The 15,396-nt window shown below is 57.0% G+C and overlaps 5 protein-coding genes across 5 annotated transcripts; 3 read left to right on the top strand and 2 right to left on the bottom strand.

The window, feature by feature from the left end:
* Positions 1–121: 121 nt before the first annotated feature.
* E0L32_004267 (uncharacterized protein) lies at positions 122–1,453 on the top strand (the record flags this gene model as incomplete). Its single annotated transcript, XM_031138659.1, has 1 exon — positions 122–1,453. The coding sequence occupies one exon, from the start codon at positions 122–124 to the stop codon at positions 1,451–1,453; it is 1,332 nt and encodes a 443-aa protein (XP_030997280.1).
* A 216-nt stretch (positions 1,454–1,669) lies between these two features.
* Positions 1,670–3,095, bottom strand: E0L32_004268 (uncharacterized protein; the record flags this gene model as incomplete). Its single annotated transcript, XM_031138660.1, has 2 exons — positions 1,670–2,897; positions 2,971–3,095. 2 exons carry the CDS (start codon positions 3,093–3,095, stop codon positions 1,670–1,672), a joined length of 1,353 nt encoding a protein of 450 aa, XP_030997281.1.
* Positions 3,096–4,078: 983 nt separating this feature from the next.
* On the top strand, positions 4,079–5,627 carry E0L32_004269 (uncharacterized protein; the record flags this gene model as incomplete). The annotated part of the gene is made up of 2 exons (XM_031138661.1): positions 4,079–5,098; positions 5,142–5,627. 2 exons carry the CDS (start codon positions 4,079–4,081, stop codon positions 5,625–5,627), a joined length of 1,506 nt encoding a protein of 501 aa, XP_030997282.1.
* Positions 5,628–7,014: 1,387 nt separating this feature from the next.
* E0L32_004270 (uncharacterized protein) lies at positions 7,015–8,256 on the bottom strand (the record flags this gene model as incomplete). The annotated part of the gene is made up of 4 exons (XM_031138662.1): positions 7,015–7,058; positions 7,114–7,670; positions 7,723–8,065; positions 8,139–8,256. The coding sequence occupies 4 exons, from the start codon at positions 8,254–8,256 to the stop codon at positions 7,015–7,017; spliced, it is 1,062 nt and encodes a 353-aa protein (XP_030997283.1).
* Positions 8,257–13,455: 5,199 nt separating this feature from the next.
* On the top strand, positions 13,456–15,392 carry E0L32_004271 (uncharacterized protein; the record flags this gene model as incomplete). Its single annotated transcript, XM_031138663.1, has 5 exons — positions 13,456–13,489; positions 13,599–13,699; positions 13,749–14,384; positions 14,614–14,773; positions 15,043–15,392. The coding sequence occupies 5 exons, from the start codon at positions 13,456–13,458 to the stop codon at positions 15,390–15,392; spliced, it is 1,281 nt and encodes a 426-aa protein (XP_030997284.1).
* Positions 15,393–15,396: the final 4 nt, after the last annotated feature.

The raw sequence follows: 15,396 nt of genomic DNA on the forward strand, positions 1-15,396 counted from the left end.
TCGAGAAAGAAAAGAAAAGAAAGGAAAACAAGAGAAAGGCTTTCTAGCCCTGTAGCAAAGCCATGAACTCGTATCATCAGTCTCTCTCTTGAGCGAGACGAACGCGAGCCCTGGTGTCAAGATGCCTGTCACAGTGCATCCGTCCAACCATGCCGCCGAGTCCTGGGGCCGGGCTCAATCTCAGAAGTTCACAGAGGTGACTTCTCCGGAGCAACTACTGCGCAGCACGCTCAGCAGCGATAGACATGCTGGCCCGGACAAGCACGCTTCCGCGCCGCCACCGCGCCCGCGCAGGCTGCTCCAAAACTCGTTCGCAGGCTCGCTGCCGAGTCCCGACCGTCCCGTGCAGGGCGACGGCACCTCGCCCGCCCTGTTCGCAACGAAGAACGGCCTCGTGCACGCCTGCATCGAGGCTTACAACAACCACCACAACCTCGTCATCCGGCCGGAGGACGTCTGGTTCGCCATCCTGTCCCAGCTCGGCGCCCATCTCCAGGCCGACACCGAGGTCTGCGCCAGCCTCTTCAACGACGTCGATGCCGCCGCCGCCGCCGACGACGACGGCGACGACGACGACGCCACGGCATCAAAGCAGGCGCCCGCCGCAGCAGCAAAGCGGCTGCTGCACATCGACGTGTCCCTAGGCGAGGGCCTCGACCACGGCGCCATGGCCGTGCAGATGTCCAAGCTGCTGGCCTCGCACCTCCGGGACCCGTCACTGCGCGACTGGTTCCTGCCGGCCTTCAGCACGACCTCGCGCGCCGACCAGGCCGTCGCCGCGGCGCTGCTCATGGGCGCCGCCCGGCGCTTCTTCACCTACTCGTGGGGCACGCGCTGCGGGATCCCCGCGGCGACGCTGCTCGGCGAGGCCGACGACTGGGCCCTGATCCGCGCGCGGTGCGCCGAGCGCCTCGGCGGCGGGCACCTCGGCGTCGCGGCCGCGGCCTGGCACCGCGCCGCGCTGGCGCCCGCGCTCGACGGCCTCCTCGAGAGCTTCCGGGACCCGGCCGGGGAGCGCGCCCGGCGCTTCTGGCAGGGCGTCTGCTGCGAGCACCGGCCCAACGGGAGCGGCGTCACCGAGTACTCCGGGTGGATCACGGCCTTTTGCTACTGGGACGAGGACGGCCGGTGTCTGCACCGAGGAGGAGAAGAAGAGGGCGGCGGCGGCGGCGGCGGCAGGAGCAGCAGCGCCCCCCGGATATCGCGGGGGAGCGTGCCGATGGGCTTCTCCATCGTCCCTGTGGTGCTGATGGACGAGGGGAACCCCATACAGACCGAGATGATAGCTGGCTCGGTCGGGTTCCAGCTCAGGCGATCGGGAGAGGAGACCAAGACAGGGAGCGGGAGCGGAGATGGTCCCGAGAGGCAGAGATCGTCAAGGGCGGTGCAAGACCGTTGGCATGGATATGATACCCTACAGCCTCAGAGTGGCTGGTTTATGTACATGGTTTAGATGCGTTTTTTTTTTTTGCTCTTTTATTTCCCACGGCTCGCTATTTTTCCAATGTAATCCAGGTTGTTTTTCCAAACAGTACCTAGATATATAATACATGATTGCACCCCCTTCTGTGAAGGCGCTATACTTTCACCCCTTTCGCTCGCCCAATACACTGTCTTCTTTGTTTTTTTTTAAAAAAAAAAAAAAATCTTGTCCATCTTCGCTCGCCGCCTACTCTGCAGCGGGGGGCTCTCTACCCCCTCCTACCACCTCCTGCCACTGCTGCACAAACTCTCGGAGACCCCCTTCGCCCGCCAGGCTGGCATCCACCACGTCCTTGGGCAGCTTGTGGGCCGAGTACTGCGACGAGTTGAAGTTGTAGGCGGCCGGGTCGTCCTTCTCCACGAGCCTCAGCTCGGGGACGTACTCGTCCGCCTCGTCATCGTCATCATCGTCATCCGTGGTCGTCATCTCGTCGTCCTCCGCGCTGCTAGGCGGCGCAGCACCCAGGTGGGCAGTCCCGCTGCTCCCCAGCCCGCCCAGTATGGGCCGCGGCACCCGCACGTCGAGCAGCTCCGGCCAGCCGAAGAGCAGGGTGTCCGTCCTCGGGGCCCAGGGGTTGATGTCGATGAGGCGCGCGCGCGACAGCCGGAACGAGCCGCCGGTGTCGTCGTCGCCGTTGGCGCCGGGGATATAGACGTCGAACGCGAAGGACGGGTCCGGGAAGGTGAAGCGCAGCCTACCGTCGAACAGCTCGCGGACGCGCGCGACGACGGCGGGCCGCAGGGCGTCGAGGAAGGGGTAGTGGTTGAGGTCGCGCTGGGTGACGGCGACGAGGGAGCGGTGCTTGACGAAGCACCGGAACTCCAGCGCCGGGTGCGGGTGGAAGAAGGACCGCAGGACGAGCACGGGGTCGTACCCCAGCGGGCCGGTGCCGGAGGCCGCCGCCGAGGACGCCGTGGTGGTGGTTGTGGGGGCGCACCCGTCGAAGGCGTGCTCGAGGTCGTGGCTGACGAAGCTGGAGCTCTTGAGCAGGAGGTACACGTCGTTGGGCGAGGCGCACTTGATGGAGTTCTGGTGCGACGAGATCCAGGTGGCGTCCTTGGGGGACGACCAGTTGAGCTTTGGGGCGACGGCGCCGCCCAGGGCCTTGATCTCGTCCTTGATCCTCTGGTGGAGCTCTGGGAAACGCCGGTTTGGCGGTTGGCTTGTTGCTGGTGCCTCGTCCCCTTCTTCTTCATCCTCATCATCGCTGGCAGAGTCCGGGTGGTCCGGCGCCGTCTGGTGATGGTGGCTGGTGCTGCTGCTGCTCGGAACAGAGGGCTGCCAGTCGTCGTCGTCGTCCCCCCCTGCGGTTTGCTCGTCGTCATCGGCGAGGATGATGCGATCCTCGCGGATGTACTCTACAAACTCTGGCGAGAGGGGGATGATGCGCGACTTGATACATGACGTGCGGTACCTGAGCGTGGTGTTAGTGAGTCTGCCTTCCAAGCTTCCAAGGCCGTATCTAGCAATGCACGACCATTACTCACTTTGGGAACCAAGAGTCATAGGAGCAGTTCAGGATTTGCTCTCGTGTGACAGGAGGGAAAGGCACCTCTGCATCCGCCTCGGCGTCGTTGGCAGCAAGTGAAGGGGGATGATCAAGTGCTGGCATATTGATGTCTCTTTTCTCAACTTGCAGATCGGCAGGAACAACGCAACGGATGGGAGTGTATATGCAATGCGAGATGCGTATGGTCAATATATGAAAACGACGTCCTTCCAAGGACCTTGATAAAGCCCAAGGAGGAAGGAATTAGTCATAAAAGGCCACTGCAACATATACAAGTACTCCGTAAGCAGCAAAGTTCAAGGCCTACCTCGATGGATGACTCGACTTGATCGTGGGGCAAATTCCGAGAAACAAGTCCAGGCACCCTGTCTAGGTAACTAACTACCTAACCCCACTATCTTTGATAGCAAGATACCGCCTTGAAAACCCTGTGCAGTGCAGTTTATGACTAGGCTCCCTAGGCTGATCTGGTATACACGTAAGGCCCACCCCTCTCTTTCGCTTGGAAGGCGAAAATCATAACCAAACATTGTGACAAGTCACTGCAAACATTTTACATGCAGCTAAAGTTATGTACCATTCCATTTCATAGACACAGTATCAACCTGTTAGCTATAAACCCCCTTAACATCTGTCTGCCTGACGACTTTTATGGGCAAGATCTCTTGAGAATCGCTGAGAACAATGAATGGAGTGGCCCGTGCGCACCTAGGCTCCTTCCGCTGGTGGCCCCAGCGCCCGCCCGCCCCTTGCCGAAAATGCTGCCAATTGGCAAATCACTTCCTCCACCCAATCCTGGCCCAGGCCCAAAAAGTAAACACGAACAACGTCGAAGGAGAAAAAAAAAAAAAAAGAGAAACACCCCAGCAAACCACACACACCACACACTTATTCGCAGACGACCGCAACACACAGACAGCTGCCACCAGCTGGAACAGCCACCACCGCATCGACCACCCCGGCCGGCCTATCATCAAAAGAGGCCGACGGACTTCATTCTTTTTTCTCATTTTCCTTTTCCTCGATCCATTGAGGGAGGGGGAAGCGCGGCCGCAGCATTCTCATCCCGCGCCATGACGGGCGCGATGCGACCCATGCGCGGCGGTCGCCCCAATAAAGTCACGAAACCCAGCAGCGCGGCCACCGCCCGACGGCCCAGCCGCCAGTCCCTCATGGCCGCCGCCTCGGCCATTGACCCGGACCTGACGGCCGGCGACGACAGCGCCCTCGTCGACGTCGCCGGGGGCCTCGACGAGAAGCACGACATTGTCGGTGGCGATTTCGCGACGGCGGCGGACGTGGACCTCGGCGGCGGGGAGGTGGGCGACGACGACGACGTTATGGGCGACGCCGAGGCCGAGGGCGAGATGGTCGACGACGACGACGCAGACGCAGAGGCCGCCGCAGCGGCAGTGCAAGCGGCGGCAGCGGCCCAGAACCTCGACCTCGGCGCCGCGGCGGCAGACATGCTCGCCAACGGCGGCGGCAGCCTCATGGGCGGCGCCGGCGATCACGGAGACGGCGGCCCAGACTCTGCGTACCCGGAGCCCACGTCGCAAGCGCACGGCATGGACTTTGGCGAGGCGGCACACCATCACCATCACCATCAGCAGCAGCAGCAGCAGCAGCTGAGCGAGCAGCACGTGCCCCAGCCCGACCACACACATCCGCAACAACACCAACAACACCAGCCGCAAGACGGCAGCAACAACATGGCCGCCAAGGCGACGGAGGAGGTCGCGCGCGACTGCGGCTACGGCGGCATCGTCGTCGAGAGCGCCCTGGCTAAGCGGCTCGCGCGCGAGAGGGGACTGAGGCCTGCGCAGCAGCGGCGGCCGGAGCAGCAGCTCAACCTGGCGCGGCGCAGCAACGTCGAGGCCCTGTTTGCGCACATCGCGGGCGAGGAGGTCCCCGCGCCGTGCAAGAACTGCCACAAGGGCCACGGGCCGTGGACGACGTGCGTCGTCGTCGACGGGCAGATGTGCGGCAGCTGCGCGAACTGCTGGTACAACGCCTCTGGAGCCCGTTGTTCCTTCCACGGTAGGAGCCCCTTCCCCCCCCCCCCCCCTTCCCTTTCCTCAAGTCGAACTGTTCCCTCTCTGACTGTATGTATGTATGTATGTAGAAACGCGCAACCCCCAGCCGCAGCCCATCATGCACCCCCACGCGCACCACCTCGCCGCCCTGGCCTCCCCGGCCGACGCCAACCCCTACGCCATCCCGCCGCCCTCCGCCACCGCCCAGGCGCTCGCGTCCCAGGTCGCCGCCGCTGCCGCCACCGCCACGACGGCGGCCGCCGGCGGCGGCGGCGCGGCGGGCCACCAGCTCGGCTCCTCGTTCAACTTTGCCGCCGCGCTGGCGGCCAACGACCCCATGGTGCGCTTCACGGTCGAGCGCGCCATGGCCGAGGTGCGCGGCGCCGACCCCAAGTCGCGCCAGCTCATGCTCGTCGAGATCGCGGCCAAGCAGCTGGCGCTGCACATGATCGAGTACGAGGAGATGGGAGGCGGAGGCGGAGGAGCGGCGGGGGCGGGGGCGGCCGTCGGCCAGGACGTGACGGGGCACCAGCACCAGCATGTCCAGCACGCGCCGCAGCAGCCCGCCCCGGATATGGGCGATGACGGGACGAGTTGAGGACTTTTGGTTGGTCCTTATCCGCTGACGACCGAGAGAGGAGAGAAGAGGGAGATAGCTAGCTACGAAGGAGGTCCAGCCGGCTCAGCTAGCCCTCATCACTGTCATCTGATCGAGTTCCGTTTACGTGTTCTGACCGGGGGGGGGGACTCGAGACCTAAAAAGTTCATTCTTCCTTGTCCCCACCCAGACTGATGATGGGGGTTGCGAAGAACTCACTATACATCCCTACTGTGCCAAAGGGCGAATTTGTCTCTATAGTTGATTTCTTGGCTCTAGACTCCAGTCCCTTGGCCCAAATTGCTAGCCCAGCTCTAATTACACTGTATCAGCACTTCTTCAGTGATAGTGTAGACGAGCTGAATACCAGTCCAGTGTTCTGACCGTTTGCTCGGACATGTGCCTCAAGTTCACGGTCCTTTGATGCTCAGACTCCATGCCCTTACAAATACAGACTGACACTGGTCACATATCTAATTTTGGTTTGCGATGTATAAACAACAGAAAATCGTCTTGCCACGCCTCATGTCGCAGGAAGACACGGCGGAGCCCAATCTCACAGAGACCTCACACTTCTCAGGCCAAGGCACAAGTTCATACACACACACACACACACACACACACACACACACACACAAGACCTATGATAGTATGGAGCAATGATTTTATAGAACAGATCCTACCCCCATTCTGCCCATGCCCGTCCTCGACCACATCCTCCTCTTCCCTTCCTCTACCGTTTGGTATATGCGCATCTCTGCAAGAAAACAAGAATCAACAACTCTCTGCCCAGCTGGCAGCCAGACATTTCATTTTCCGCCACCACCACCTGCTCTTTGAGCGCGCCCCCCCCTGCTTTGCATACTGCCTAGACAGAGAGGCTGCACTACGGATAGCCTGACCGCTTTCCAACCAAGTGGCAAGCGTCGGTCTACTCCCTCCTCTCCCTCGCCGGTAGACTTTGATAAGGAAAAGAGAAATAAAAAGCAAAAGGATCGCATAAATAAAAAAAAAAAGGTAAAAAAGAAACCGCCACGCGAGAGATCTCATACGCAAAGTAATTAAACAGGTAATTCAGTCACGCCCAGTGAGAGATCCGACGTGCATTTCCCCCACATCCTGCCCTTGTGACGTCCTCGAACTTGCTGTAATACACACATTTGCTCGACTCCCCGACTGAGCCTGCAAACGAGGGGAAATATGGCCGCGTAGTGGGAACAAAAAGGGTGCTGGCGGATAGAAAGGATCGCGGACAACAAGAAATCCGTTAGTAGGGAGGCCGTCCTCGTGACAATGAACTGATGGTCATATCAAGTCAATATGTTTTCCGTGTGTCATCGGAAGTCGTAAACATGCAGGTAACCACTCGAGTAGATCGTCGTGCCATTTAGATCAGACCGCACAGGCGGAGGTTCTCCTGGATGATGATATCTAAGGCCTTGTCAGTCCCACGTCCTTGACGAAAATCACAATGCGCATCACATACCGTTGACGGCAGCCATGACGAACCGAATCTGGGTCGTGTCGGTGGCGCACGTGAAGTGAGTGTAGATCTGCTTCGTCTCGTGCTGGTTCAGAGAGACAAAGCGGTTCAGGATGTAGTCGCAAGCCGCCGCGTAGTCGTCACCGCCCTCGTAGTCGGGGAAGTAGTTCTTCATGGGGCTGACGGGCAGCTTCTCCTTGAAACGATCAATCTTGTTGAGGAACAGGATGATCGACGTCTTGATAAACCACCTCGAGTTGCAGATGGAATCAAAGAGGGTCAGAGCCTCCTGCATACGGTTGACGGTCTCGTCCTCGAACAGAAGCTGGTCGTACTCGGAGATGGCGACAAGGAAGAGGATGGTTGTGACGTTCTCAAAGCAGTGAATCCACTTCTTCCGCTCAGATCGCTGACCACCGACGTCAAACATCCTGTAGGTGAGATCGCCGATGATAAAGGTCGTCTCGGTAATACCGGTCGTCTTGACACGCGATCGCAGCACGTCCTGGTCGTTGGGCATATAGTCGGGAGCCGCGATACGGGCAATGTTGTCAAAGTAGCTGCCTCATGTTAGCCACGAAAGGGGGTTTTGTTGTGTGGGCAATGACATACTATCTCGCCGAGTCGTTGAGCTGGTACTCCCTTGACCTCTTGAAGCAGTCCTGAACGCCCCGGTCCTTCCACAAAGCCTCGATGGCATTGCCGACCTCAGGCGGCAGGACATCGCCCTCAATCTGCGCCGGCTGCATGAAGATGGTCTGGACGTGGTACTCCATGCGCTGATCCTCCAGAGGAAGCTCGAGCGACTCCATCGCCTCCAGGATGACACGCATGGACTGGACAGTGTTGCTGAAGATGATCTCCTTGAAGGACTCGCGCTCATCGCGAGAGTAGCCGCCCTCGTGGATAAGCTTCATCTGCTTGAGAATGGTGGACTTTCCGGATTCACCAGCACCTACAACGGGTATTAGCATCGAAGCGCACGGAAAGAGACGATTGGTGGTCGTGGGCGATTCGGGTTCACGTACCCAGAAGTAGCATCTTGATCTCATTTCGCTGTTGCATCCGGTCCCTCTTCAGCTGGTTCTCAATCTCCTCGTTGCGGGCCTTGCCCTCCTTCTCCTCGGTACTCATTCCGCAACCCATTTTGGCAGATTTGTCGCCGCGTGCGCGTCCTTCGAGATTTGGGTTTCGTTACGAGAGGCCCGGACGTGTCCTCGTGTAGAATTGGAGGTGCTAGACGATTGATTTATCAGCTGTGAATCTAGCCAAGGATGCTATTCCCAAGCGGCAAGTCTGCGACGGCTTTGGCGACCGAGATGGGGAAACCGGGTGTCTGGGGCTGCACTGAGCAGAATGATGGCGCAGTGGGAAGAATTGGGGTGGTGTTTGGAGGAAATGCCGTTTCATTGATGGATGGCTGGGGAAAAGCAATCAAGGGCAGTAACGGCGGGCTGGCGTGGGAAACGATGGCTAGGAGATGCCGCGCAGGAGCGGGAAGGAAATGGGGACAAAACCTACAAGATCGTCCAGCAAACCAGCACACCCGGTTAATGCACAGATGGCGATGAAATCAAATGGATAAAGTCGTCCTCGGGGAGAATTGAAGCAGCAGAACAGCAGGGTCGCCTTCTGGGACAGAAAGGAAACCAAAGGGGATCACGACCGCTGCACAGACGAGGAAAAAGAGATAGGAGGAGAATGGACTGGAGGAGTAGGTAGCAGTGGAGTTGTGGTGGTGGTGGTGGTGGTAGTGGGAAGAAGAAGAAAGGTTTGGAACTTGGGTTTGGTCTAGTCTCGTCTGGTGGCTCACCTCACCCCGTGTGTGAAACGGAAGTGAAAAAAAGGCGAGCTGGCGATGGCAAACAAGGAGAGAAGGAGATTGGCCCCGGGGTGGGAAGATTGGTGAGGTGAGAGAACGGAGCGCGGCAGGGTGGTGAATTGGTGAATGGGGGTGGTCAAGCAAGGAGGGATGGCTTGGATGGATGGGATGCAGCACCGGCAGCAGGAGGAGGGGCCCTTTGGGGGGGTTCGCCCCCTAAAGTGGAGGAGCAGGAGAGGCACAATGCGTTAAACGGCAAGGTACCTTACCTGAATAGACCAGGGGCCCGTCCCATTTCGATTTAGCACCCACTGTAGGTACCTCAGTAGCCAAATTAGTAGTGGGCTAATACCTCCAGACAAGGATACAGGCCCCCTCCCGAAATGGAGCGGCATCCATGGGGGTGGAAGGGGGAGGGGAGGAGAGGACAAAAAGACATTCTACAAGTATCATTGTACGGAGTAGACCACTGAAAGATCACCTAGACGCGGATGCCGGATGGGGGCCACGGCAGCCAAACCGAGGCCGACAGAGCCATCAATGCAGCAAGACGAGAGCGAGGATCTACAAGTAGATGGAAAAGGTGCTTGTATTGTACCGAGTAGCTACGTGCCTAGCCACTGAACATCGTGGGGACCTTTTTAGAACTGAAATGGGCTCACCGTCTCCGTACGCTTTATTTGTACAAGTACTATGCCAGGTTGGCCCCTGTTTCTTGAAGGCTTTTATTAGGAGTAGGTAATATTCGCGAGAGGTACAAGAATCTGCGATGAGGGCACTGCCTGAAACGCATTCTACTTGTAGGCTGTTCTCGAGCCACCAAGTGCTAGGAGAGAGAGTGGAAGTACTTGTCAACAGAAGCCATCCGGATCACCATGCATGCAGGCGTATGCTAGCCATCCTGCATTGCTTCCCACTCCGGGCTGGTCAGCACGCAATTCCTCGGCTGGGACCTCAGTTATGTGGGCTGTCTCAGGACAACTACCTCTGAGAGTAGCTTCAGTAGTGGGTTGTATCAGAATCTCTGACAGTCTAAAAAGTTAAAGTATGCAGTGCTGGGCAATAGCAGAGCCGCCGGGCATCCTGCTGTTTACTTGTACCTCAACTTGGCAATCAACATGGATGGGAGGGGAATCGACTTCACATCGAAAATGTCAGAGTCCGGCCTGACCTCAACTTGGCAGTTGCTTTTCTCTGCGGGAAGCCGTGGTAAGCCGTTTTCCTTCTAGCCTGGTTCCAAGCTCGAAGCAAGCAGCCGGTGCCGCCGGAGCTGAAGGACGATTTGCAGCATCTAGAAGCCATGGCGGGCCTGGGAAAAAGCAAAGTCAGTCCAGATTGTCCCAGTAGCTCGCCTTCACCGTTCGCTGCCGTGCGCCGGCTCGGGGGCTAGCGATGCAGGCCAGAGGTCTTTGGTCATCTGGATCCCCCCCATCGGTTCGCTGCTTTTTCTTACCTCCGGATTAGCACATCTCCATCCGGCATCCTACTTACTGTACAAGTAGAGACAGATCTCTTGCGAGCGCACCGATTGCAGTCCAGCATCCGACCGAAGAAAAGAGGGGGCGCAAGTTGCAGGTTAGCAGAGCCATCATGGCGTCGTTGCAACCCACCCTCCGACCTGTTCTGAAATGAAACCTCCTGACCAGTGAGCAGCCCATGTCCCTGTCCATAATATTGTCTTCTTCTTAGTGTGCACTGTCAAGCAGCTCGAACGCATCCACCCACATCATCTTGCGTCCAATTTCTGCCCGCACAGACCCTGATCTTCTCCGCAGTAGCGTCTACCTAGCCTGCGACGGCCGCGCCGAGCCTTTTAGAGGTCTCCACGACTTCCGCTTCTTCAAAGTATTCAAGCTGTGTACCGGCCGATGTTTCTCATCCCGAGCGAGTGTCTGCTGAGCCAAGGAAGGATGATGATGAGGATGATGATGAAGGAGACTCTGCAAATACCTGAATACTGACCAGCTTCCGATGTCATGTCCTCAAAGCCAAAGCCGTGGTAAGATATCCTCCAATGACGAGGAAGTTCACTATTCTACCGGTATCCTAGGTTGACGGTGGATCACACTAGCCCCCAGAAATTGAAAGGTTAAGTTAATACAGAGTACAAGTAGTTACAGAGAACGGGCGCTGATCTCTTCATCGCCATCTCTCGCTGATATCCGAGCTGAAAAGAATGAAGGACGAATTCCGCAAGGCTGGTAATGTATATGATCCAACGAACGCTCTGAGCTAGATCAGTAGGCATGCTATCAAATTCGGGACGACGCTTGCCTTCGCATATGACTGCATGCTGTAACAGGAAGTCAAGAAACACAGGCTATGATTGTTCGGAGAATTGTCTGGACTGACGTGAGAACGCGCCTTCCGGGAACTAGCTCACCTGTGGTCCAACAACTGTCGTACTCCGTGCAGCCTTGTTTGTGCAAACTTGCGCCTCGGGACGGGGTAGCTGGCTGTTGAGCTGGCAGATCAAATGAACCGGGCCGTTCTAGAAACCTCAAAATCCTCCGGGCCGCACAAAGACCTGACGTAGCCTGAAACACCTCTCAATTAACCGGTATGCGCCAGGGACATGCCAAAGTGTGATATCGCTGGATGCAAAGGATTCGAAATACCACCTATCCTACCTGTCACCAGCCCATACATATCACGACAAATGCCAGCCCTGAGTTCTCCCGTAGTATCCCACAACACCGGCCCACTGTCGACTTTTGCTGGCTCTTCGTGTGTCGTGATACGCTGGTACGATGTGATGTGCGGCCATGCACCCTTGGCATCACACAAACTGCTCTTGACAAGGCTTCCCCAGCTTGCGTGCTTGCTCAGGATCAAATCTCGCTTCGCCAGGTCCATTGGCAGTGAGTGGATGTTTAGTGGTCCACAGCGGACGATTACCAGACCAGGACCCCCGGAAAAGCTCTACCAGCAAGGACAGCCTTTGCCACATGGATTTTGCCCACATGCGAGCTGTTTATTCTCCGTCGCGATCCTGGTTGGTACAGCGATCACGATAGCTCGGTTCAGCGAAAGTCCTCCGATGAGGTGTAGTGTAGATCAAGGCTTACTTCGTACCACTGAGGCAGAATCACCAGCACTGAGGTACAAGGTCTGGCTCTCCCTCAATCGATGAGCATTGCTCGCCCGTACACCCCTTTCCGCCCGATGACAGCACAGTACGGATCAAGACAGACGGAGCCCAATACGGACTTGTGCATGGCTACCCTGTGAGCGTACGCTGTCCCCGATTTGCACCAAGCACAATGTGATCATTTTATTCAAGTGGAGTCTCGAATGATATGTGGACAAACTAGGGACGAAACGGGATATGTTCTAGAAGATGAGGAGGACATGAAATGCATTTGTCAGGGGCCGTTTTACCCCTGAATCGGTTGCTCGCACCCTTGTCGACAAGGCTGGGGTGCCGAGTGGCCAGTGAAAAGCGAGAGACTATGCAGACACGCCCCTGGTCCCAAAACGTTCAAGACGCTGAAGAAATGAAGGTGTGGGCAATTTGGTACATCGTAGGCGGCGCCGAGTCTGCTTGTTACCAGAATCAACTTTGTACGCAATACGGAGACGTACAATGTCTCCATAATCAGAGGTAGCCGCTTGATAAGCGGGCAATCTAATCGCCCGACCCCCTGCACACACAAAAGATACTTCTGCTCAAGGCTTATTGTGCCTCAAATCTAAGTATCAAAAATGAGTCTCCACTAGCCTAGAAATATCTCCACTAAGTCTCTACTAAGAGGCTTAGAGAGGTCTTGGCAGTCTCTTATTCTTAGAGAGAATTAGAAGCTTTTCTTTAAAATAACTTAGTCACTTTAGATTATTTTCTTAAGAAAAAAATCATATATATAAAATAAGATATAAGGTATTTTATAGAATTTTTAAAAAAAGATATTCTTAAGATCTTACTAGAGAATTTCAACTTCTTAGAAATTTAGCAGTGCAGGGGGTCGGGCGAGGACCCACGGACAGGGGGTCGGGCGATTAGACTGCCCGCTTGATAAGCTCCGCGCTTCAAATATCCAAATTGTTTTGGTCCGAGGTTCGCTCAAGACACATTGGTTGACAGACCAAATGCATGATTCTTAGATAGTCGCCCATTCCACTTCCAACACAAAAGCTAAGGCCATCTAGTGACCTGAATAAGAGACATCCTTTCTTAACTCTTCTCATCCTATATAGATTTCCATCCTCGACTTGAAGGAAGGACCTGGCAACTGTCTTTTCCACCTTTTCTCAAGCTCTGAAGCAATCTCCACCTCCGCCTTGGTGCTGATTCTCGCAATATGGTTGGCTGGCGCCTCCTTAGACCGCTCCTCGTGCTCCGTAGTTCAGCTCGTCTCGGTCCCTGACCCGGACCGGCTTCAGCTCGGTGCATGCGCGCGCGCGTAGTGTAAACCATTTGAAGGCGTGCCGTTTGCCTCACCTTGGTCGTCGCAAACCGCCATAAACACTGGCGCAAGTCTGCCGGCTGTCGCACCGTCTTTGATCAGTATTGCAAACTTGCGGCCATGGCCATCCCTCTGACGCGTCTTGGCGAGAGAGGTACGTGTCTTTCTTGCGCTGGATGCGCCGCGCGCGCATGGTTGAATCTGCCTTCGAACCCCGCTTCCGGCCCCGGACGTCCATTGACTGACGACTGCCTCCGATCCAGCCTTTAATCACAGTCCCGGCAACGATGCCGAAGCCGAGTATGATCGCCTGAGGGATCTGGCCCGGCAGGAGGCCGCAAAGCGCAACGCATGCTTTGACAAGGTATGCTTTCCCGCCTTGAACCATATCCGATCGAGGTCCTTGTTCCCAGCGCGAGTTGCGCCAATGGATCGAGCGATTCTCTCGGCACACTTTTCTGTGCTTCTTGACTGACATGCCGACCCCCTTCCACCAGGCGCACCAGGCCTACGAGCGCGGCGACGGCGCCGAGGCCAAGAACCTCTCCAACGAGGGCAAGCGCCACGACGCCGCCATGGATGACTACAACCGCCAGGCGTCCGAGTTCATCTTCCGCGAGAACAACGCGCCCGGGCGCGTGGCCGGCGACACCATCGACCTGCACGGCCAGTTCGTCGAGGAGGCCGAGCGCATCGTCGAGGCGCGCATCCGCGACGCCCGCGCCCGGGGGCAGACGCACCTGCACGTCATCGTCGGCCGCGGCAACCACAGCACGGGCCACGTGCAGAAGATCAAGCCGGCCGTCGAGCGCGTCTGCCGCGACCTGGGCCTGCAGTGCGCGACGGAGCAGAACGAGGGCCGCATCTACGTCGACCTCCAGGGCGGCGCCGTCAGCGGCGCGCCGCCCCTGCCGCAGCAGCCCGCCGGGCACCAGGGCGGGTATCATGGTGGATATCCTGGGCAGGGCCAGCCGCAGCACCACCAGCAGCAGCAACAGCAGCAGCCGCAACAGCAGCAGGACGACATCCTGGGCTTGCTTTGCGGCACTGTGCTCAAGAAGTGCTGCGTTGTCATGTGAAGGATCTTTACTCGATTCAGGCCGTGTTTGGTCGTACATACTTTGGAACGGGAAACGGGATGTTCTTCCAGGAGTACAAGTGTTAGGATACCCATTTGTGAAAGACGGATGCTTCCATCGCAGAAGGGTGCTGGACTCAAGTATTTATGTAGCTAGATATAGACACTTGTGGTTTGGACCCTATGATGCTTGCCATTAGCATCGTGCTGGCAATTACAACGCGCTCGGGAGCGGTCGTGCCTTCTCGTTCGGCACACTCGCAACCAGTGTACATTTGGAGAATGGACTGTTGGCAATTTGCCTCAAGGCTCCCTTGTCGCACTTCTACACTTCTCTATCCCTGATGACGACTCTCGTACGTGAGCAGCCCTTACACCGTAGCCGGCCCGAGACCTAGATTTCACCAGTATTGTATTCACATCTTTCTTGACAATCGAGGCTTAGCCAGACCAGCATTTCACGCCTACACTAAGCACCGGACCAGTTCATCAGCCCGGATGCTGGGCATAACTGCGACGCCATCGACCACATAGTCTCCTGAAAAGCCAAGTTCAAACCGAAGATGTTCTGGAAGTCAAAGAAACAGGCAATCGAATCCTACTCTGGTCTGACCACAGACCAATTGCAGCTCGCTATCCTGGCGCTGTTGACTCTGGTACTATTCTGCCAGCTTGCATTCTTCCTGCACCAGGTGTGCAAATCAAAGCCAACATCACAGGGAGGTCCGACTTCATCACAGAAACCTACTACAGAGGAGACAGAGGAGAGCAAATCTCAGTCACCACACTCTCCTGGAACAGCCGACGGCGATACGACTCCAAGTCGTGCGAGAAGCTTCTCTGTAGCAACGCAAACGAAACATATCAACCCGCGAAGGATCTCATTCGCACCCCCGAGCTCACTAGCGAAAACGCGAAGCGCTTCGGACGAGTTTCGGCCCCCTATCCATTCGCTCAAGTCTACATTGAGACTAAATGAAGTG

The sequence above is a fragment of the Thyridium curvatum genome (genome assembly GCF_004353045.1).
Source record: "Thyridium curvatum strain D216 chromosome Unknown NODE_20_length_475153_cov_84.797782, whole genome shotgun sequence".
NCBI lineage: Eukaryota > Fungi > Ascomycota > Sordariomycetes > Thyridiales > Thyridiaceae > Thyridium > Thyridium curvatum.